This window comes from Plutella xylostella, chromosome 12 (assembly GCF_932276165.1).
Source record: "Plutella xylostella chromosome 12, ilPluXylo3.1, whole genome shotgun sequence".
NCBI lineage: Eukaryota > Metazoa > Arthropoda > Insecta > Lepidoptera > Plutellidae > Plutella > Plutella xylostella.
This window is the reverse complement of record NC_063992.1, coordinates 7,413,348-7,436,504: the sequence shown is the minus strand read 5'-3', so window position 1 is coordinate 7,436,504 and position 23,157 is coordinate 7,413,348. Positions and strand designations below refer to the sequence as shown.

At 41.7% G+C, this 23,157-nt stretch overlaps 1 protein-coding gene across 1 annotated transcript; it reads left to right on the top strand.

Annotated features, from left to right (window-relative positions):
- Positions 1-21: 21 nt before the first annotated feature.
- Positions 22-22,160, top strand: LOC105386833 (coiled-coil domain-containing protein 170). Its single transcript, XM_048624368.1, has 13 exons — positions 22-440; positions 1,651-1,743; positions 1,819-2,551; positions 2,670-2,842; positions 3,200-3,379; positions 4,038-4,169; positions 5,053-5,133; positions 6,909-7,013; positions 7,333-7,500; positions 8,574-8,684; positions 19,486-19,625; positions 20,885-21,082; positions 21,946-22,160. The coding sequence occupies exons 1-13, from the start codon at positions 363-365 to the stop codon at positions 22,028-22,030; spliced, it is 2,277 nt and encodes a 758-aa protein (XP_048480325.1). The 5' UTR covers positions 22-362; the 3' UTR covers positions 22,031-22,160.
- The last annotated feature ends 997 nt before the right edge of the window (positions 22,161-23,157 follow it).

Sequence of the window (23,157 nt, the reverse complement as noted above, 5' to 3'; positions counted from 1 at the left end):
TTGTGTGAAGTTAGCTGTCCGATATCCCACATTACAGGGTCTGTCTTGTTGGGGGTCGAACAACCGTATGTGAGATATCCACAGTGTTATTATATTTTGCTGCGCCTACAATTATAATATAACGAAACACCCTATGTCTTATGAGAATACATACGTGTAAGATATACTCAACCAATTTGCAAACTAGGTCAATCGGTGATGTTGCCTTGGTACTTCCTGATTCCGGGGTTGACTGTGAAAAATTTTTTAACACAAATCGATACTCTTGTTTACCGCCAGTACCGGCACCTAGCAACCGTAACGCATTGTTTTGTGCGCGAAAAAAGAAAAGATAAAAGTGAAATTAACTGGTTACTGTGAAAATGGAGGAGGAGAAGGATAAAGAGGAAAGCGACGACTGGAAAATGTTCGAAGTGGGGAACAGCAAGAGTCCGATCGAGGTTAGAAAAACAATTAAATATTTTAAATTCTATGGGCCTTACCACAAAAACTTCGTCAGTGTTTAACACATGTTTGTCTGTAAAATTTTCTTAAAAACACTTGTTTAATGTTTTGGTTAACAGTGTGCAACTAACATTAACAAAGTTATTTATTTACTTATTTTATATGTACATTATACACATATTAACAAAGTTATTTATTTACTTATTTAATATGTACTTTGCATAAAAGCGAATCGGCTTACGAACCTCCCGCTGATTATTTCGTGGTGTATTTTCGACTAAGCTCGAATCGTATGGTCGTTAGCTAAGTGTAGGTACAAATATTTTTCTCTTAAGATGAAAATCCACACAATAGCATAATCTCTATACCTACCAAGTAAAAGTACCTAATATTATACTATACATATCCACATACATAGTAACATCAGCACGGAATCGCCTAAATCACCAAGGTCCTTGTGATTGCGGCAGTGTCCGTGGAGAAGACGAGAAGCATGGCATCTGTAGTAACTATTCAGTAACAGTAAGCACTAAGGCATCATGATTTTATAAATTAATCTAAATTTTGTTTTACTTAACTTCTTGCTTCGCAGTATCTTGTTTGATACTTTCAATTCGTAATACCAATGTTTTGTTGTTTATCTATTGGGAGTTTACGCTCACCATTTAAGTATATAATATGTAAACCCATATTTTGTTACAAGGCAGGTTTTTACTTAGCGTGCCATCTCCGTACCACGCACGGATTGCCTCGGGCCGCTACAAGGTACTAGGTAGCTCTGATACTTCAAGCGACTCGCTACCCATCCCTTCACCCACCCCACCCACTCCGTGCTCGTTTGTACGTTGACAATACTCGGAAGAAGAATGACATCCGCCCATGACGGGGCAATTATTCTTATTACTTATTATCATAGTAGCCGACATACACCGCGCTTGCTATTTCGGTTCGATACCTTTACATCGCCCCACGCAAATAGGCCAGAGGTATCGTGACTCCCTGCAACTCTGAAATAGCATCCCCTATCACGCTATATTCCGAAGAAAAGCCTTCACTTAGTCGAGACTTGCACGCCACGGGAAGCTCACTTCCGTATGGAAAATACTTAACGCTTGCAAATCTCGTCGACATGGTATTAAAATGTAAGTGCAAAACATGGTACAATTATATTTTATTAATTTAATATTAGTCCTTGATTTACTTCAGGTGGAGGAACCAGATATTGGTAATGACTTGATCACCACATTGAGGAGTGACGTGGCCGGCCTCCAATACAAACGGGATAAATTAATATCAGAAGTGCGTATGGCGTCGCATTAATTTAAGTTATTATACCATTAAGATTGCAACTAATTTCTTCGGATACCGTTCCAGAACAGCGAGCTCAAAAACATGATGTTGTCACGAGACCAGCGAATCCTGGAGCAGCAGGTGGAGCTGGAGCGGCTGCGCGAGCAGGCGGCGCGGCAGCTGGCCGTGGCGGGGTCGCTGCGCCAGCAGCTGGCGGCGGCGGGCGAGGCGCAGCGCGCGCTGCAGGCCGCCGCCGCGCGCCAGGACCTCGCCGTGCACACGCTCGAGCGCGACAACCGTTACTACGAGGACAAGGTCAAGGACCTCGAGAAGAAGCTGCGCTCGCTGGAGCTGGAGTGCGGCAGCGAGGAGCAGCAGAAGGAGAGCGCGCGAGCCCAGCTGCACGAGCTGCTGCGCCGCCTGTCCGCCGCGCTGGACGCCGACTGGGCCGACGCCGCGCACGCGCCCGAGACGCTCGTGATGAAGGCGGCCGAGCTCGTGCAGGAGACGGCGCGGCTGAAGGGCCGGTGCACGCAGGCGGCGGAGGGGCTGGCGGGCGCGGAGCAGGAGCTGCGCAGCTGCCGCGACGCGCTGGAGCGCTGCGGCGCCGAGCGCGACGTGCTGCAGCGGCAGGCGGCGGCGCAGCAGCTGGAGCTGGCCCGCCTGCGCGCCGACCGCGACACGCTGGCCGCGACCGCGCGCGCGCTCGAGCGGGACCTGCACGCCGCGCGCGACCAGCTCGCCGTCACCGCCAAGAACCTCACCGTCGTCACCGACAACGTCAACCAGAACGACTCCATTATTATGCAGCTTAAAGGTATAAGGAATGTTTTATACTCTATCTACTTACCTACCTACGTAGTTGCAGACTATTATTAGTCTATGGTAGTTGTAACAACGAATGGTTGCCTGCTTGAGCGAAAGGTCCTTTTCAGAGGACCTGCGTCATCGCGAGGACAAGTACCAGCGGCTGCAGGCAGACTTCCGCAACACGCTCGAGTCGGTCGCCATCCTGCTCAGTCTGCCGGCGAGGTTCGTCGAGGCTCACGAGAGCTCCATCAAGGACAGAATACGAGAGATATTGAGCGAAAACAAGGATAAAACAGTGGTGAGTAAATGTATCTGAATTTTTAGGAGGGTGAGATTTAGCTTGTGGTAGGAGCGAAGTCGCATGGCAGGTTTTTAATAAGCAAGAAGCGCGGCAACGAGCTAAGTACCTATACCGCACAGTCCTGAGTCCTGATCTTTCAATCATAAGTCTTACCCTATAAGTTAATAATTCTGCTCCCCGGTAGCAAATCGAAGCGCTGCGCGAGAAGCTGTCGGTAGAAGCGAAGTCGCACGGATGGATAGATAGAGATATAGAAACTGGCAGTTAATAAGCAAGCGCGACAACGAGCTACGAAGTCCTGATCTGTCAATCATAAGTCTTACCCTATAAGTTAATAACTCTGCTCCCCGGTAGCAAATCGAAGCGCTCCGCGAGAAGCTGTCGGTAGAAGCGCAGCTGCACGGGGAGGCGGCGGCGCGCGCTCGCGTGCTGCAGGATGAACGCGCGCTGCTCGAGGCCAAGCTGTGCAAGCTGGAGGCCGAGCTGGCCGCCGCAGAGCTCGCACGGGACGGCCTCCGGAAGGACAAGGCCAATGTGAGTTGATCATACATGTTGTTTGTGCAAGCTGGAGGCCGAGCTGGCATGGGACGGCCTCAGGAAGGATAAGGCCAATGTGAGTTGCTCATGCGTGGTCACGAAAGGAACCTTCTCTAATAATGACGTCCTAATCCTATTATACAGAGTGTTGCAAAAAGGGTATACTTATATAACCCACTTGTGCAGCATGAAAATTAAATCAGAATTTCAAAATTCGGAAAATGTACCTACAGTTACGTCCGGTGCACCTTTGGTAGTCAGCGTCAGACGCTAACCTGACTGGCCCATGCTTTCACTATGACTACGGTAACAGACCAGACCCTCGTCTATCCGTAGCTAGATGTGTTTGTCGTCAACACGTTAATAAAAAGAAGCACATTCGCCATTTCTATTGCGGATCGCGATTTAGATACTTTCTACGTGCTAACAGCGATATACTTATGCATGATACCGTCCTTGCAACCGGGACTAACCAGATAAATTCATTCATAGAGCAAAAGTTGTTCAGATTAACCCCCTAAGCCAATCATTTTCGGCTTACCTCTTATGCAATAACCTGTAAGTATAAATTAACTTCCGCTACTGACACTGACCCCTTTTGGATTACTATAGTTACCACTTTTGCAACACCCCATATACCGTCTACTACCATCAGTTCGTGTCGTTCCTGGAGCGCCTGGGCCGCACCCTCGGGCTGGAGGCGGCCGAGCTGCCGCCGCGCGCCGACGCCGTGTTGTTGCGCGCCGAGCAGCTGGCAAGGCTCGAGAGCGACAAGATCGTCGATAAGGTTAGTTGCGCTCATCGAAGTAGAAAAAAAGATGCACTGTTTGGTTTTTAGGTTAGGTACAAAAGGTAAACCTAGTATGAGATCACTTTTTTGTCGTTCCGTCCCGTCTGACTATCTCTGTCATTTCCCTTCCCGGGAATTTTAAATGAGTCCTACTCGCATTCGAAATTGAAAATTTACATAATTCGTTTGAATACGTCTCTCTCTATCTTCTTAATTAATACCTACGTTATAGCTACATTCATTTAGGAATTTATGTATAACTAATGGTACCGGATATAATAAAAATGTGATCTATTTAATATTTGCGGTTTCATTAAGCTTGCGTAGGAACAATGTTTGGTTTGTTAATGAATGGCATTTAATTAAGGAATATTTAAAACATTGTACATTTATATTATTACTATCCATATGTCTAAAAAATCTACACTACATGCCTCGGTTGAGTGGACAGGTAGGTGCCTGACTCTCTGAATTCAGCCAGTTACATTGTAGCAGATTGTAGTGCTTTAATTTTTTATTAAATTAAGTACCTTCGTAACGGTACAGTATTTTCGTAAGCCTACCTACATATGCTACCTATATATAATTATGAACTATACATTATATTTATTTACGTGATTTTAAAATTAGCTAATCAGCTTATATACAAATTAACACATCACGTGAAAATGTATTAATTAAGAAATCGATTGATTCAAACGAGTAGTGGTTATCAGTAGCACTTATATGTAAGTAAGTATACCTAAATATTGGGAGACAATCTTCCTCTGACAAAATGGTGCCTTCAAGAGTAATTAATCAAAGTCAGCTACAATTTTGAATTTCCATGACAAAAAAAAAACATTCTTCAGTCTCCCTAATAACATGATGTTTTGTGTAGCTGGTGTATTACGGGTACTATGGCACGCTGCCGCGGCTGCGCAGGGAGCGGTCCTTACACGACCTGCCATGCCTGAAGGAAGTAAGGACTGCTGACGAGGCATGAATCTACTCAAATGTTATGTCATCCTTTCGTATCTAGATCATCATTTCGACAATATTCATCGAATGCTATTTTAGTTAAAATAACAGTGCTTGCTGGTATTTAATTAGCCCACTGGTCTAACCTGCACAATGAATTTCGCACCACAAACGATCGAACTCATCAAATACACATTTAATTGTTATTTTTCTGTATTTTCGTCATTAAAAATGCCCGATAGAATAATATCATTAAAATGTTTGAGATAAAAAACCATTAAATTGCCACTAATAGCAAGTAGACTGTATAACTAATTACGTTTTCATTACAGGTACTTATTAGATGTTGTACCTAACAAGCAACTTTTTTGAACACGTATTTTTTACTTAGTACCTACTGGCTGGTTTGGCGGGTAGTCGTCATAGTTTATTACTTTATTAGCAGCAGCATCAGCATGAGTAGTTTACGAGGAATGACTGGTAGCTGATACACATAAATCTACATTTTAGTATAGCTATAGGTAGGTAGTGATAAGTTACAGTGTCGTCTAGACTGGAGCACCTTGGCTAAGAGTCGCCCATCTCGTGACGTCATCGCATCGCTGATGCACTTGCCCTGCCCTTTACATCAACTATCCTTTGCAGAACGCGACATAAAGATCGAATTCCGAACTGGAACTAGGTACTTACAGATGTTTTCTTTTTGCTGCCGAGTCAACCGCCTCCTCGGCAGAGTGTGAACTTTAATGCTTACATTGCAAGCATTTATCTCAATGTCTCAACGATAAAATACTGGTGTTAGCATTGAGGTAAACCTTTTGAATTCCAGCTTGATTTATAGTGTTTTTTAGGATGTCACACGTGAAAATTCCAAAACTCGTAGAACAAAAGTTGTTCAGAATGACCCTCTGAGTCACCCCCTTTAGGTTTAGTATACCCTTTTTGCAACACCCTCTACATCGTAGTACGTAACGTACGATATGTAGGTTTGGGATAGAATGTAGGTCCTGCTAGTTAGTAAACTTGAACGCTTTAGATTAGTAATTTTAATTATTACTGAGAAACTGTGCGATCACTGAGAACAAGATAATTGATTACGTCCACTTGCAGTAAGATGACTTCACTATAGTTAAATTCCGCTCTTCAACTGATTGTTTAATCCACAACGGACTAGCTTGCTAGATATTTGTCCGTTGCGTGCATAGGTACCTATGTAACTGGACCTACCGGGGTGAGGACGATGTGAGGTGTCCAAGGTTAGGTAAAGTATCAAAAGCGGAAGTGAAATAAACTTCTTGGTACTTACTATAACAATAACCAATCCTTGGTGCTATAGGTTCTGAAAACAGGATTTCCTTTAAAAATAAGCTATGTTTTGTTTTATTAGGATGAGGCCTCATTGGTACATTGCACTGTGTTGCGTTGCGTGTCTTCCGAAAGGAACGGTAACAAAAAATAATGGGCCCTCGCCCTTAGCGACTCTAGTTATACACTCACGCGCAATGAAAAAGTTCCATTCAGAAAATCCACTAATTACAACGAATCGGAAAAAACTAACTTAAAGACACTTTCTGCAATATTTAAGTGCATTTATCGGCGCATCAGAATATTAAAAACTAAAATCATAAATATTTCGTTCAAATTTCCTACTAAATGTTTTAAAAAATGTACGCCATTTGGGGTCTGCATTTTGTAAGTGGAACTGTTTCTTTGCCCGTGAGTGTAGTTAGCACAAGCAAGTAACAGCCGTGTGGGCTAACAGCGGGTGTGTTGCAGACGGCGGTGGTGTACCAGCTGCAGCGGCGCGTGCGCACGCTCCGCGAGCAGCTGCAGCGCCGGGACCTGCATCTCGACCTGCTGCGCCGCAAGCTCAGCGTGCAGGTCAGCTAATACCAAGCTAATACTCAACCGATCGCCTTTAGCCCCAATTTCGCCATACTCGGTTAGATCATAACCTGGGATTAGTTGGTGACTTTTGACACATCTGTCAAGAATTTAATATGGAGATGACGTACTTATAATTTATGAACCAATCCCGGTTATGATCTAACCGAGTATGGCAAAATTAAAGTGACATAATATTTGTAGTATCTGGCCAGCTTAATATGGTAGAAGCTGGCCAGCTAAACATGATACCTAACTCTCTTTGTTGCAACGTAAGGTATTTGGTCTTAACTTAACACGCCCGCGTTATACTCAGGAGGAGAGCAGCCGCGCCCGCGCCGTGCTACAAGCGGAGCGCGACGAGGCGGCGGCGCGCGGCAAGAAGCTGGCGCGGCAGAGCGACAAGCTGGCGGCGCAGCTCAGCGACGCGCGCGCACAGATACAGGACCTCCACGCACAGTTGGCTGATGCTGCGGAATATAAGGTTAGTCTGCTTTTATCAACGTGCGAGATTCATCATGCATGCGGGATGGCCGCCATTTTCCCGCGTCTCACCTGCATATTCGTATTCTGTCAAACGTATTACCGCGCGCGGGGCAATCCCGCATGCAACACGGATACAGGACCTCCACGCGCAGATCGTCGACGTTGCGGAATACAAGGTTCCCTATCATTTATGTACCTACAGTCAGCTGCACAAGTAGCTGTGTGTACAGTCCCGCCTGCAACACGGAGCGCGACGAGGCGGCGGCGGCGCGCGCAGATACAGGACCTGCACGCGCAGCTCGCCGACGCTGCGGAATACAAGGTTAGTCTGTTTTTAACAACGTGCGAGTGTCATCATGCATGCGGGATGGCCGCCATTTTCCCGCGTCTCACCTGCATATTCGTTAAAGCGAGGCCCCATATTAGTGCGTTGCGCTTCGTTGCGTTGCGTCGCCCCAAAGGTACGGTCGTCTCAACGTCCCAAAAATATATGGCAGTAAGGACGCTGCGACGACGCAACGCACTAGTGGGGCCTCGCTCTAATTCGTATTCTGTCAAACGTATGACCGCGTGCAACACGGAGCGCGACGAGGCGGCGGCGCGCGGCAAGAAGCTGGCGCGGCAGAGCGACAAGCTGGCGGCGCAGCTCAGCGACGCGCGCGCGCAGATACAGGACCTGCATGCGCAGCTCGCTGACGCTGCGGAGTATAAGGTTTCTTTCTATTAAAAAGGCTAGGGTGCACAAAATGAATACCTGTTAAACTTACTGATGCAATAAATGATTGAGTATCCTCGAGACGTCTCTCGAGGCGATACCGTCGTATCGCACTGTTTTCTCGTATCGCCGGCGCACCTTGGGCAGGCTGGCGATAATAAATATGACTGCCCGATCATTTCTCCACAAGTCCTAGTCTAGCTGTAGTGTTTGTGACCGATACGGTAAGAGGAATTGATATGGCCATAACAGTGTCCCACTACTGTTATATTTGGTTTGACTGTGCTATCGGTAGTAAATAGTATAAAATAATAGGGTTTTAATTCTTCCAATCATACGGCCTAACTATTTACCAGATAACGTCGCTGGAGCGAGCGCGCAAGATCGAGGAGCTGCAGAAGAAACTGGAGGAGTTGGAGATGACGCGCGCCCGGTACAACCGGAAGGTGACGGTGCTACGCGACCAGGTACGCTACACTTTGTATCGTGATGATTGGTTATTATATGCTCATGCTCAAGAACGCTCTAGGGCCCGCTGGGCCGACGCCCACGACATTAGAAAGAAAGAAAGATACATTTATTTGACACACTGGGACAGAATAATAAGACAGAAAAAGAAACAATAACAAAATAACGAGAATACTTAATACAGAACAAACAAAACAAACAAATAAAGGATGCTGTCCAAAGTGTCAAAACGGCACCAGCTCAGCATATGCTGTGGACAGTGAGGCCACAGCGCTGGTTTTCAGCTGGCCCTTGAGTTGACCTCAGTCACGAACGCGAAGTTGGTGATATATATATATTAATTATGATGGGTTGTGTTATATGATGAGATATTAATAATTACATAGGTTATAAGTGTGGAAAGAAATAAATAAATAGTGGGTGAGACAGTGTTTGTGTAAGCAGGGTGTCCACTATCTGGAAAGTCAGGGAAAGTCAGGGAAAAGTCAGGGAAGCTCAAGGTGGTCAGGGAAAGTCAGTGAAATTGATGGGCCACCTGGAAAGTCAGGGAAAAAATACTATTCAAGCATATTTTTGTAAAAATATTTGTATTTAATGTTATTATTTTAGACGTGAAATACATAAAGCATAAAATAAAATCTCGTTTAGTTTCCAAATATATTTTACTGATCCATACTATTACATACAGTATGGTGATTTAATAAAATATGACTAAGATGCAAAAATATGTGGTAGGAATTTTAAAAGATTAGCTACGAGTAGATCTCTGTCTCAGTTCAGAGGTTTGAATGGTATAATGATGTCCAATATATATGTAGGTTATTGCAAAAGGTGACTCAGCTCACCATTCTAAACAACGTTTTAAGACTGTCGACGTCTTGCGTCGTGTCGCGCGACCGCATCCCTGCAGAAGTGCTGTCTCGGCGCGGCACCTACTTAGTGTGAAATTTTAATGCGATCGCACAAACAAATACTTTTTTTGTTTTTCGATTTCGATGTCCTAGTGACAGACAAGTCATTAGATTAAAACTGTTCACTTTAAACAGTTTAATGCAATTTTGATACAATTTTGATGTTGATAGGCCGAATACGTTGATCGAAGTACAATGTTAATAATATGAGGTAGGAGAACAATTAATAATTTTAAAACGCTAAGCGCCTGAATACGCTGAATAGCAATGTTGCGCCCGTGCGCCAACATACTCCCCCCCGTTGAAAGGGATCTTTCAACTCTTCTTATGGTCTTCCGTCGTGGGTAGTGGACACAGGCGAACCAGTGGACGCCGGACGCAGCCGCGCGTAGTGTTGATGTCCGCTACACGAGACACTCCATCTGCACCAGGGAACAGCCGTACTACTCTTCCGAGGCGCCAACTTAGCGGTGGAACGAAGTCTTCTTGTAGTAAGACCAGATCTCCTACATTGAGTTGGCCTTTGTTCGTTCGCCATTTTGTTCGTAGCTGAAGTTTAGCGATATATTCTTTCTGCCAGCGCAGCCAAAAATGCTGGCGTATTTGCTCTAGACGCTTGTATCTATCTAGTCCACCTTCCTTGAAATCTGTCAGATCTTTGGCAGGCAGTGCATTCAGTGCTCTTCCTATGATGAAGTGCCCTGGGGAGAGGAAAAGGAAGTCGTTAGGACAGGATGATAGGGGATATAAGGGACGGCTATTTAGAATTGCCTCCACTTGTGCGAAAAGAGTAGAAATTTCTTCGAAAGTAAGGTGAGTGTTTCCTATAACACGCTTTATGTGGAATTTAGCGGATTTCACCCCAGCTTCCCAAATGCCGCCAAAGTGAGGAGCGTAAGCAGGAGTAAAAATAAATTTGAAACCTTCGTGAGATGCAAACTCAGAAAGAGGATTGACATTATTGTTTAGGAAAGAACCGAGTTCCTTGGCAGCGGCAACAAAATTTCGACCGTTGTCGCAAAATATTTCCGCTGGTCTGCCACGGCGCGCCACGAATCTCCGTAGGGTCATTTCGAACGCGTCTTTAGTTAAATCACTCATAGCCTCAAGATGAATGCATTTGTATCGTAGGCAAACAAAAAGGCATAAATAAGTTTTTGTTATTTTAGCTCCGCGACCTTTACGGTTTATTGTGTAAAATGGCCCGGCGAAGTCTAGTCCAACTGATAAAAATGGAAAATCAGCAGTGATTCTTTGAGATGGTAAGTTTCCCATTTTGGGACATAATGTTTTGCCTTGCACTCGTCGACATCGTACACAATTATAGACAGTGCGTCGCGCAATATGTCTACCATTAGTAGACCAAACTGTTTCTCGAACTGTAGCCAGTAACAGTTGAGGTCCGGCATGCATGCTGCGCAAGTGTTCATGTTCAAATATTAATTTAGTCAAAATATGAGACGAGTCAAGAAGTATCGGGTGCTTCTTTTGGTAAGCGTAGTCAGAGGCACTTAAACGCCCTCCAACTCTAATTAAATTATTTTCGTCGAGAAACGGGTCTAAAGATAAAATCCTAGATTTGGGACTAAGTGGTTGTCCTTTCGATAAAATTGAATGTTCATGACTAAAACTTTGAGTTTGCGCTATATAAAATAGCGAATTCATTGAATTATTAAGTTCATCTGTAGAAAAAATGTCTGTAAATATTTTGATGCGATTTTTTAACATGTAAATAAATCTTTTAACGTATGCCATGATACGCTGCAATTTTGTTAATTTAGAATATTTTTTGAAATCTATTATGTCTTGTTTTGATTCACAAACTGTCACAGTTATAGTTTTAAGTTCAGGTATATCGTCATCACAATCTTTTGAGTGTAGTACTGGCCATTTTGATTCATCCTGTTTTAAATAACTAGGACCATGCCACCACAGCTCTGAATCATGCAACTTACTGGCACTAGCACCTCGTGAAATTAAGTCGGCCGGATTGCTAGCGGTAGGTACGTAACGCCATGATGAAGGCTGTGTTGTTTCAAGTATTTCACCTACACGATTTGCAACAAATACCTTTAGCTTGTTAGGATTGCCTCTCAGCCATGCTAGAACTACACTTGAATCGCACCAGTGCACAATACGATCGAATTTATACCGTAATGAATTGATTACCGAGTCACATAATCGTGCAGCTAACAGTGCAGCACAAAGCTCCAATCGAGGAATTGTTGTAGGTTTTAGACGAGTAACTTTGGATTTAGCGCATAGTAATCTTACAGTGACCTCACCATTCATATTTGTAGATTTTATGTAAATACACGCACCGAAAGCTGATAGCGAGGCATCACTGAAAGAATGCATTTCAATTCTAGTTGGTGAATCACACAAATTGTGACGGATTATTTTGAGACCTGCAATTATATGTAAATTATTGACAAAGTCCTGCCATGATTCTTCTATGTCTTTAAGGACTGGCTGATCCCAAGGAACCTTTTGCTGCCATAGTTTTTGCAATAAAATTTTGGGCACTATTATGCATGGGCTCAAAAGTCCCAGAGGATCAAAAATTTTGAATGAACTTGACATGATGAAGCGTTTTGTGATAGCTACATTTTGAGGTGGAATTTTGACCGGAAAATTTAATGTGTCATTAGACGGACTCCAGCCCAGTCCAAGCGTGCTGGACGATTCGCTTATTGCTAAATTTTCCTGAGTGTTGACGTCCGACACTTCGAAAATGCTGGGTAAATTGGTCTTAAACTTTCGTAATTTAAAGCAACCTTTGTCTACTTCTTTAGTTACAGTATTTAGGATGTGGCGTAATTGCTCACTATCATTTGACCCAGTTATCATATCGTCAACAAAAAGTCCTTTTGAATTATTGTTTTAATGAGTTCGTCCTCACACTCCTCCCCTACTTGCCAAAGACAACGCGTACTTAAATAACTGGCACTTGCGGTACCGTAAGTGAGAGTATTCAATCTTAACGTCCGGATAGGCATTGACTCATCTTCCCTCCATAAGATCAGTTGCAGGTTTCTGTCTTCATCAGCAACGAGAACTTCACGGTAAAACTTTTGAATGTCTCCCGTGAGTAGATATTTGTACTGCCTTGCTCTGATCAGTATGGAAAAAAGAGAGTCTTGCACATGTGGGCTTACCATCAGTATGTCATTGACCGAGAAGCCGGAAGTGGAAGAAGCAGAACCATCAAAGACCACTCTGATTTTGGTTGACTCACTGTCCTTAAATATAGCGTGATGGCACAAAAAATAAGATGGATTTGGCTTAACCTCCGGAGATTCTGAAAGATGACCCAAATCAGCATATTCTTGTATGAATTGTACATATTGTAATTTTAGATCTGGATCCCTTCGAAAGCGCTTTTCTAAATTCAAAAATCTACGTTTAGCCAAATAATAGGAATCTCCGAGGCAGTCAGGTGAGTCAACCAAAGGTAAATTTACGCAAAATCTACCGGTATTGAGACGAGTTACATTTGCTTTAAAATGAAGCTCGCAGGCCTTTTCGTCTTCACTTAAATTATTTTTGTGCGGAACTTCTTCTAAGTCCCAAAATTTTGTAAGTAATTTTTCTATTTTGTCTGTATCATAGGATTTTGTAGATAGTTTATGGATTACGTCTGCATTGCAGGATTGTGAAAGTAAATTTTGGTTTTGGTCTTTATTATTGAATTTTGTAAGTGTATTGTCTTTTTCGTCTGTATAACAGGAATGCATAGGTAGATTTTGTATTTCGTCTGTACTACAGGATTTTGTAAATAAATTTAGTTTTTTGTCTTTGCTATTGGATTTTGTAAGTATATTGTCTTTTTCGTCTGTATTACAGGAATGCATAGGTAGACTTTGTATTTCGTCTGTATTACAGGATTGTGTAAATAAATTTTGTTTTTTGTCTTTATTATTGGATTTTGTAAGTATATTGTGTTTTTCGTCTGTATTACAGGAATGCATAGGTAGATTTTGTATTTCGTCTGTATTACAGGATTGTGTAAATAAATTTGGTTTTTTGTCTTTTTTATTGGATTTTTTAAGTATGTTGTCTTTTTCGTCTGTATTACAGGAATGCATAGGTAGATTTTGTATTTCGTCTGTACTACAGGATTGTGTAAATAAATTTTGTTTTTTGTCTTTGTTGTTGGATTTTGTAAGTATATTGTCTTTTTCGTCTGTATTACAGGAATGCATAGGTAGATTTTGTATTTCGTCTGTACTACAGGATTTTGTTGTTGCATGATTGCAGTTAATTTTGTTTGTCTTTTTTGATTTTGTATAAACCGGACCACTGATTAACCAACCAAGTTGAGAACTGTGCAATTTAGGGTTGTTTGGACCTAGGGACTTTTGCTCACATCCCAGTATGTCCCAGAAAATATCTGCTCCAATCAATATCTGTATTGGAGAAGGTTGGTGAAACATTGGGTCGGCCAGTTGAATATTTTTTGGTAGTTGTAAATTTTGTATATTAATAGATTTTTTAGGAAGATTTCCTGTTAGCTCGTCTAAAACAAAACAGGAAAGTGTGACATTATAGCTTGAATTAATTGAACTTAGTTGCGCAACGCAACTTTCATTTACCTTGTTGGTAGAATTATTGCCAATGCCAATGACACTCAAGTCAACAGGATTACAATTTAATGATAGCCTTTGCTGCAACGACTTGCAAATAAATGATGATTGGCTGCCACAATCTAAAAGAGCTCGAACACGTTCCATTTGTTTGGTAACCGGGTTCTTAACTTCAATTAGTGCTGTAGATAGCAACACTTCCTGTTTCATATTTTGATCGCAAAAGTTTGAAATTGTCTCTGACTGATTGACAGAAGTGTTTGCAGCTACATTGTTTGGTTTATGCAGCAAAGTGTTGTGCTTCTTGTTGCACTCGCGACACGGACCCATGCGACACTCATGCACTGGGTGCCCTTGGCGTAAACAATTAAGGCACAACTTGTATTTTGATACATCAGCCAGCCTATCCTGAATGTTTTTAGATTTAAATGTAGGACAGTCATAGATCCTATGATTTTGATTGCATATTATACATAGGTAAGATCTTGGCTTTGATTCGTGACTTGAGTGACTTGTGTTGGCAAATGATTTTGTGTTCATAAATTGTTTTTGTGTATTTTGATTGTTGTTGTAATTCGATGACTGCTGTGGCCGCTGAAATTTAGAATAATTATTGTCAGATTTATTGCGATTTATTGATTCGAGTACATTAGCACGATCAGTTAGAAATTTTGTGAATTGTTGTAATGTCGGAAAGTCATCTTCAAGAGAATTACGGTACTCTTCCCACTTCACGAGCGTTTGGCTGTCAAGCTTTTGGGAAAATGTAAATATTATTAGTGTATCCCATTTGTCAGTGGGCTGGCCAAGACTGCTCAGCGCACGTAAGTTTTTAGTGATGTGATCGACAAAAAACCGTAATGCACTTTCAGATTCGCGAGCCATCGGTTGAATGTTATGCAATGACTTGAGGTGGTGAGCTATCAGTATTCTATTGTTGTTATAACGCTCGCATAGTAACTTCCAAGCATCATTATAATTGGCGGAGCTTATTTCAATATTCGAAATAACCCTCGCGGCGTCACCTTCCAAATACGATACCAAGTAATGAAACTTTTGAATGGAAGATATTTTCTTGTTGTTATGGATCAAATTTAGGAAAGTGTCGCGGAAGCCCAACCAGCGGAATGGTGAGCCATCGAATTTAGAAATTTGAATCTGATGTAGTTTAATACCATCATTTTGACAATCGCCTCCACCTTGTGCCTCCTGCCAATAAGAATTACGTCTATCGCGCTCCTCTAGCACAGAAATCTCATTTTGATAATTTAGAATAGTCTTAGCATCCGCAATGCAATCAATGATATTTTGTTCAATATTCTCGCGTTCATCCAATTCGTCCCTTAAATTTTCGGTATTTAAGACCTCAATCTGATCTTGCAACTCATCAAACTTAGTAGACAAGCATTCAAACTTGCTAAGCTTGACCGTTAATTTAGCTAACTCAATAGTTTCATACTGAGTGCGACCCGTAAAACTTTCTAAGTATTTCTTAAATTTTGTAATCTGCCCCTTTACTGAGCTGCGTTTAGCAGATAATTCTTTATATTGTTTCGATAATTCTTTAGATGAATCATCTGAATCAACTGGCGCCATGATATAAAATAAATTTAGTTATCACAATCAACAATTTAGTTACACAATAGCAAAGTGGCCAAATCAAGTTTTACGTTTCGCACCCAAATTGAGTAGGTATTAAGTGTAAATAATATAATTGAATTTAATCTCACGCTCCTCACTCCGTGACACCTGCCGAACAGGAAGCTGGGACCGCTTACCACCGAGAATTCAGCTTGAGCTGACGTTGGGAAGTCCTATTGGCATACTTCGTGGCTCGCTTTTGATGCGAGAACCTGGAATTGTTCGGCAAACCCGGGTTAGAAGGCGTGTATAGATTTAATTTATAGCGAGGGACAAGTGATGTCCACCTTACTCTTATGTTCACAAAACTTACAAGAAAGAACAATGGAAAAATTAAAAATGTTAATAATTTGTTTTAGGACAAAAATTTCAAAAAAGTGAAATCAGTTATGTGTGGTGGGTTACCCAGGGAATGTATTTTGAAAGTTTTGTGAAAATTGTATGAAAAACAAAAAAGTAGGTGGCACTTTTGTGTAAAAAATATTATAATTTCAATAAATCATTTTGGATTAATATTTTTTTAAATCTGATTTGATGAAAAGTTCTAAGGTCCCACAGGGAAGGTGTTTTGCGAGTTTTATAAAATTTGAATGAAAAATAAAAAAGTAGGTGGGATTTTTATATTAAAAAATTAAATTTTGAATAAATCCGTTTTTGGCTAGAATTTCAAAATTCTAATGCCACAGATAGTTGGTAGGTAGGAAGAGATATATTATATTTTGGAAGTTTGAAAATTGGATGAAAGATAAAAAAGTAGGTGGAACTTTTGTATGAAAATTTTGAAATTGTTATAACTTCGTTTTGGTTATTATTTTCAAAATTCTAACGTCACAGCAAGCTCGAAGGTTGCACAAGTGGAGTATTTTGAAAATTTGATGAAATTCGGATGAAATTTGAGGAAGTAGGTGGGAATTTTGTAATTTGGTTTGAGGTTATTTTGTTGAAAGATATTTTGTTACGTATATTTATGATGTATTTGGGTGAATTAGGACAGGTTTAGGTAGGAAACTGGAATGAAGGAAACCTTGGGCACTTATCTTTGTAGATGGTAGACTTCTCTGCGGTGTGAGGCTTTTGCTGCGTCACTGCCCGGGATGTCGGTGGCAAGGTGGACCTTCTGCCGTGCGCTGCACAGGCTTCGTCGCTGGTGATGGCTGGTGATGGCTGCTGGTGGACTGCAGGGCTGCAGGCTTCTGGTCACCACGCGGCTGCAGCTGATGATGCCTTCTACGACTCAGTTTTCTCCAGAAGTTGCTGTCCGTGATCACGTCGGGTCACCAAATTATGTCTCGTAGGGGACATATGGAGCTTGAATTAAACTCAAAACTGTTCACTTTAAACAGTTTAATGCAATTTTGATACAATTTTGATGTTGATAGGCCGAATACGTTGATCGAAGTACAATGTTAATAATATGAGGTAGGAGAACAATTAATAATTTTAAAACGCTAAGCGCCTGAATACGCTGAATAGCAATGTTGCGCCCGTGCGCCAACACTAATTACCCTGGTACAAGTTTTATACTAAAAAGAAAAAGTTTGTGTCTGCCTGCTTCCTTCCTTACACATTTTCTGAACAAAATCATGGTTTTCGGAAGACGTACTTTTAAAACCTACGAGATCAACCATAAAGTGAGCTTCAAACAGTTAAAACTGGTCTTTTATGCAATAAAAACCAGTTAATGCCGCTGGGCTTTCCAAATTTTGTATGTCTATTCTATTCTCTGTGGGGGTGTCAGTACCTGCACCTGGCTCTCTCGAATGGAACCGTTGTGCATATCCCCAAGGTCTAAACTGCCTTCCTAAGCTAGGGCCATTTCCCACAACGCTGGTCCACTGCGGGTTGGTGGGTTCACATATCTAGATGTGCGAAATCTAGATATGCAGGTTTCCTCACGATTATTTTTTCTTCACCGTAAGAGCGATGGTATACATTGTACTAAAATTCAGAAAAGAACTCATTGGTACATGTCAGCGCCGGGATTCGAACCCGCATCTCTGGCGTGAGAAGCGGGCGCTTACCCGACTGAGCTACCACCGCTCGCAATTTGAATTGTATGTCTTTTTAAGTATTTATCTAAACCAACTTAATACTACGTACACATTGTCGCAAATACAAGAAACACACGTTTCTGGCGAAATATTCTTTTCTTCACATTAAGCACATTGTCATCGTACCTGCATATAACTAATATGACTAACATAGAACTAATTGGTGTAAACATGAAATTATAATTTTATTGTTTTTGGTGTATTTGCAATAATTGGCAATCAATTAATCTAAGATGCAAAATGATACCAATAAGTCCTACTAGTGTAAATACGAATCATTCAAGCCTTTAGGCATGAGGTAGTTGTTATACCGTTGATGAGTTTCTATGACTGCCTTCCGTTTCCATCATCAGATCAGCTCCAGGTCATCATCATAATATTTTTTTGAGAACTAGATATATTTACGTTCTAAATTTTATTAGAACCGGTTAAAATGAAAATAAAACCCTATTTTTTACTCCTTTTCCTACCCTAAGGTCCCACTCCTGAGTTCATTACATAAAAAAAATTATTATGAAAATCGGTCCCTAAATGGCGGAGTAATCAGTGAACATACATAAAAAATAGTGAACCTCCTCCTTTTTTCGAGTTAAAATTTTGTTTAGAATGATCTCTTCTGAATCACGTCCTTTCAGCTTAGTATACCGCTTTTGCAGCCCCCTGTATAAATATTTTACGCAGTCGATATTTCAATAATTGTCAAAGAAATGAAAGCAAAACTTCAGGCTTTCGTCTTCAAATTACTTATAGTGCCACAAACTTATCTGTTCCGGTGAGAGCGAACTAAATTGGTCCATACCTCATTACTTACTGTACTAATGAATTTCATATTGACATAGATTATATGGACCAATTTAGTTCGCTCTCACCGGAACAGATAAGTTTGTGGCACTATAAGTTGGGTTTTTATTTTGCTCTCTGGTCAGGGAAATTTTCTGAAATGGTCATGGAAAGTCAGGGAAAAGTCAGGGAATTTTTTTAAGCATTCAGAGTGGACACCCTGGTAAGGTAGGTAGGTATATAGATAAAATGTAATATGTACAATCTGTATCAAATGTATTAAGTAATAAATATTAGAAAAGGTAGAATAAGTAAAAATACAAAACATAAACTAAAAGTAAATAAAAGTGCACAATAGTAATAGGTAGTATTAGCCGGTACACAATGCCAGCCGATCATGGTACCGCCTACCTACTTATAAGCAGTGGCGGGTAGCCATTATGAAACGGCACCCACAGCCACAGCCTGCAGCGTGAAAATATTTTTCAGTATCCGGGCGTGACCCGCTCAGTGTGCCCGCGTCATCCCGCCAGCCGTGCGTAGATAACGGGACGAGGCGGCGCGGCGCCCGCGCACCCAGCCCGGATACCTACCAAATGAAGTACCCCACGAACAGCTAGCAACAATCATTATACTCCAGTGTATAAGTACCTGACATTAGACAGTCAGCCATCAGTGGCTAGATGAAAAAGGCGTTTATACGGAGGTTTCTCAGGGAAATTCCTGGACAAAACACATCGTCATCATAATCAGCCGTAATAGTTCACTTGTAAAACCAAGTATTTATTAATAGATCCTATTACACGGGAAATAATTACCTTCCTACACCAGGTGCGTTCGACGGGTGAAACCGTGGAGGCGGAGCGAGCAGCAAGTGACCACCAGGCGGCGCTGCTGCGCGACGACCTCGCGCGCGCCAAGCAGGCGCTGGCCGACGCGCAGAGGAGAGAGGCGCAGCTGTGCAGCTTCAGGTAACTGTGTCTATGGTGTGATGTGTCTATGGTGTGCTGTGTCTATGGTGTGCTGTGTCTATGGTGTGATGTGTCAGGAGCGACCACCAGGCGGCGCTGTGCAGCTTCAGGTGACATATCTGTGTCTATGGTATGATCTGTGTCTATGGTATGATCTGTGTCTATGGTATGATCTGTCTGTATCTATGGTATGATCTGTGTCTATGGTGTGATATGTCAGGTGCGACCACCAGGCGGCGCTGTGCAGCTTCAGGTAACTGTGTCTATGGTATGCTGTGTCTATGGTGTGATATGTCAGGTGCGACCACCAGGCGGCGCTGTGCAGCTTCAGGTAACATAATTATATGCATATTATATGAGATGGATTAAATTCACAATTAATATGTAGCTAGGTTCCCAGTTCACTGCGTAGTTCACATAGAGATAGAATGAAGGCCAGAGGGTTCTCGAATGAACAGACAAAAATAGTGTGTTGCATGCCCTCCGACCCGCTAATTCGACAACCATTGACAGATAGATAGATGGATGATAATTGCTATAGGATTAACATAGCGTTGGGGCGCTCTTTGGGCGAGGCCTATGTGGACAATTAAAGGACCAAGGATTTACGAATGATAGTAAGTAACTAGTGGAATCATAAAATGCAGGTCCAGCAATATAAACATCGCATTATGAGCCATTTAGCAGATACTAATCTTTATTTAACACGCATAAACATTGTAACCTGAATGTAAACATGCATTCAATTATAGATGGACACATTCAGCGTAGGCTCATGGAAAACTTCGTATCAAATATGAAAATGAACTACTGACCGTCTACCTAACTGACCTTATTGTCTGTCGATACTGACATGTAATTATTATGTTGTAAACCTGTACTAGACCTAGTCTAGTCCCTCACTATGTACATTAGTCACTTAGGAATGTTCCGTTTTGCATAAGGCTTACGTAAGATTATCTAGGTAGTATTATACTCCTCAATTGATTATTAAGTAAGATATACTTACTTCAAAAATGTAACCATATTCATTCAGTTTTTTATGATATATTGTTAGAACTATCATGGCGAGCTGATTTTCCGCATTTAGCCTCCAAGGTGGGCCATTATGCGTTAGAACTAAATAACAATTTTAAACGTATATCTGAAAAATATAGGTATATAGCACAGGTCGCAAAAAGAACACCATAAGATGTGACAATGAGCATCCCGTGCTTACATATTTCTATCGACCATCTAACAACATTTGCACCCTCCAGGAACTCGATAGCCAAGCTGCTCGGCATCGCGCTACCAGCTTCAGTCTCGGACCTGGAGATGGTGTCTCGTCTGCAGAAGCTCATCGACGCCCACCACGACTTCACCGTGGTGTCCCGTCGCTATGATGACCCCGCCCTGCTGCGCGCCGCGAGCCGCTCGCCGCCGCCCTCGCGCTCCCGGACTAGGACGCCTGATAGGTAATGTAGCTGGTAGTTAGTTGGTAGCTAAAGGTGGTGGATAGCTAAGCTTTGTCTGGGCACACAACGACATAGGACTAGGACGCCTGATAGATAACGTGATGAACGTCAATGAGTAGATAGCTAAGGTCTGGGCATAAAGCCGATGACGATGCGACGCCCCTTTCACGATGCGACATCTTTCCCTAGTGATCGCATACTCACAAAGTATTCTCGGGACTTCAATGTGCTCAAAGGATTCACGAGTGTTGTGACAGAACCTACCGCCTCGTTGTAGCATACGTATAAATAAATGCGAGTAGCAGATAAATTACCTAATGAATTGTATAAGTACAAGCCAAGATAGCTATTTACGCAATTAAAATACAGTTGACTACAGCTACTTTTAATGCATTATGTTAAACGATATTATACCTATGTGTTTATAAATGGCAATTAATTATCATGTTATCCATTCATGCACATGTGCTAATATATCACTATTGCCGATAGGCTTGCAATGTTGTATTGCGGTTTCAACACAGCATTTTTTATTAATTTAGAAAATTTGTGATAGGTGAATGAAAAGTTGCATAGGTAGATTCAGGCTTGAATACGTTTACAAGTATGTAAACTTTTCAAACCTGCCGGCTTTCTCAAAGAAACTTTAAGCTAATTTGGTTTTAAATCTATGTCTATTTCATTCATTGAATTGTATATTACTAGCGTACTTTCTTTGTATCTGCCCGTCGTATTCTGTCAAAGCAAGGCAGCAATACATTTAAAGTCGACCTTACCTTAAAGTTCCTTTGTGCTCTGTTCCAAATTCAAAGTGATCGACAAATATTTTCAACCAGTCAATACAGCAGCCGTTCTCCCACCAGGTCGCTCCGGTACGACGACTCCGGCTACGCGGACCCCGCCTTTGATCTGGACGACGAGCTGTACAAGGCGCGCGCCGGCTTGTGACGCAGCCGCACCCGCCTCTACTGAGGAAGATGACTCGAGGGACCAAGCGATCTCGAGAGAACCAGACTATTGGACCAAGCGATCGCTAGAGACCCGGCGATGGGGTTAGGCTGAAATCAGACGGACTGCGCACCGCGACACTATACGCAGTAGATGCTATAATTACTTACGTCATCCGTTCTGAACCACCAAAAGCATAGAACTTTAGGTGAATTCGGAGTAAAACAAACAAAAGTGAAATTTACATAGAATTTTGCATAAAATTCGTTGAATTTGCGAACGTGAAACTTCCTTCACAAGCTAACTGTGCGGGTAACACCTGACAAAGTTAGTGCGCTCGTGTGTCGAGATTCTGTGAGCAGACAGATTTTCAAGCCCTACTGTATGTAGCCAAATACAATACAACAGTAGCCCAGTACAAGAAACAAAATTCAAAACATACCTAATAATTATATTTAAAATTCTCAAAGGTATCACGCATTTATTACATGATAGCTGACAACTAATTATGTAGGTACCTACCTGCCTCCGTGGTTTAACTGAGGTAGTAAAAATATCAATTTAACAATGTAACAGCAAATGACACAACCTTTTTTTATTTCGTTCTCTAATTACACTTTTGAGGCTTCCAACTACTACATCCATTAATAAAGTTAATCATAATATCTAATGTAAGTACTTATCAGTTCCGGTTATGATGTCTCGTTCAGACCAAGTTAGCTTAGTACATAGGTCTTGCTTTTTGAAATTCGGATGCCAATAACATTATAACTAAGGCATGAAGCACGAATTAATTTTCAATGCTACCTTATACGATTTAAGATACAAATTTCCCGATTTAAGGTACTTAAGTACAATTTTACTACGCCATATTTAATGATATTTTTAAGTCGTCGTGAATTTCTCAAAAAATTCTAAATATTTCCTTCCAGTCGATGACAGTTAACTAGCTAAAACTTAATTTTCCGCCTTCAACTTCCAAATCAATATGGGTGTTATCAAAGTTACTTAATATTAAGATCGAATACCTCCTATAACTGATAACAAGTTAAAAAGTAGTTTACCTTGCAAGGTCGCGGAGTATGGGGTCTTATTGGGTAAGGTCAAAGCGTATAGTTAGGTGCATT

What these genes read in the sequence shown, in the direction of transcription:
- LOC105386833 (XM_048624368.1), top strand. Translation starts at nt 363, where the DNA reads ATGGAGGAGGAGAAGGATAAAGAGGAAAGCGACGACTGGAAAATGTTC. An exon ending in CATTATTATGCAGCTTAAAG is followed by an intron (nt 2,552 to 2,669) that starts GTATAAGGAATG and finishes GGTCCTTTTCAG; the next exon opens with AGGACCTGCGTCATCGCGAG. An exon ending in GCCGCAAGCTCAGCGTGCAG is followed by an intron (nt 7,014 to 7,332) that starts GTCAGCTAATAC and finishes CGTTATACTCAG; the next exon opens with GAGGAGAGCAGCCGCGCCCG.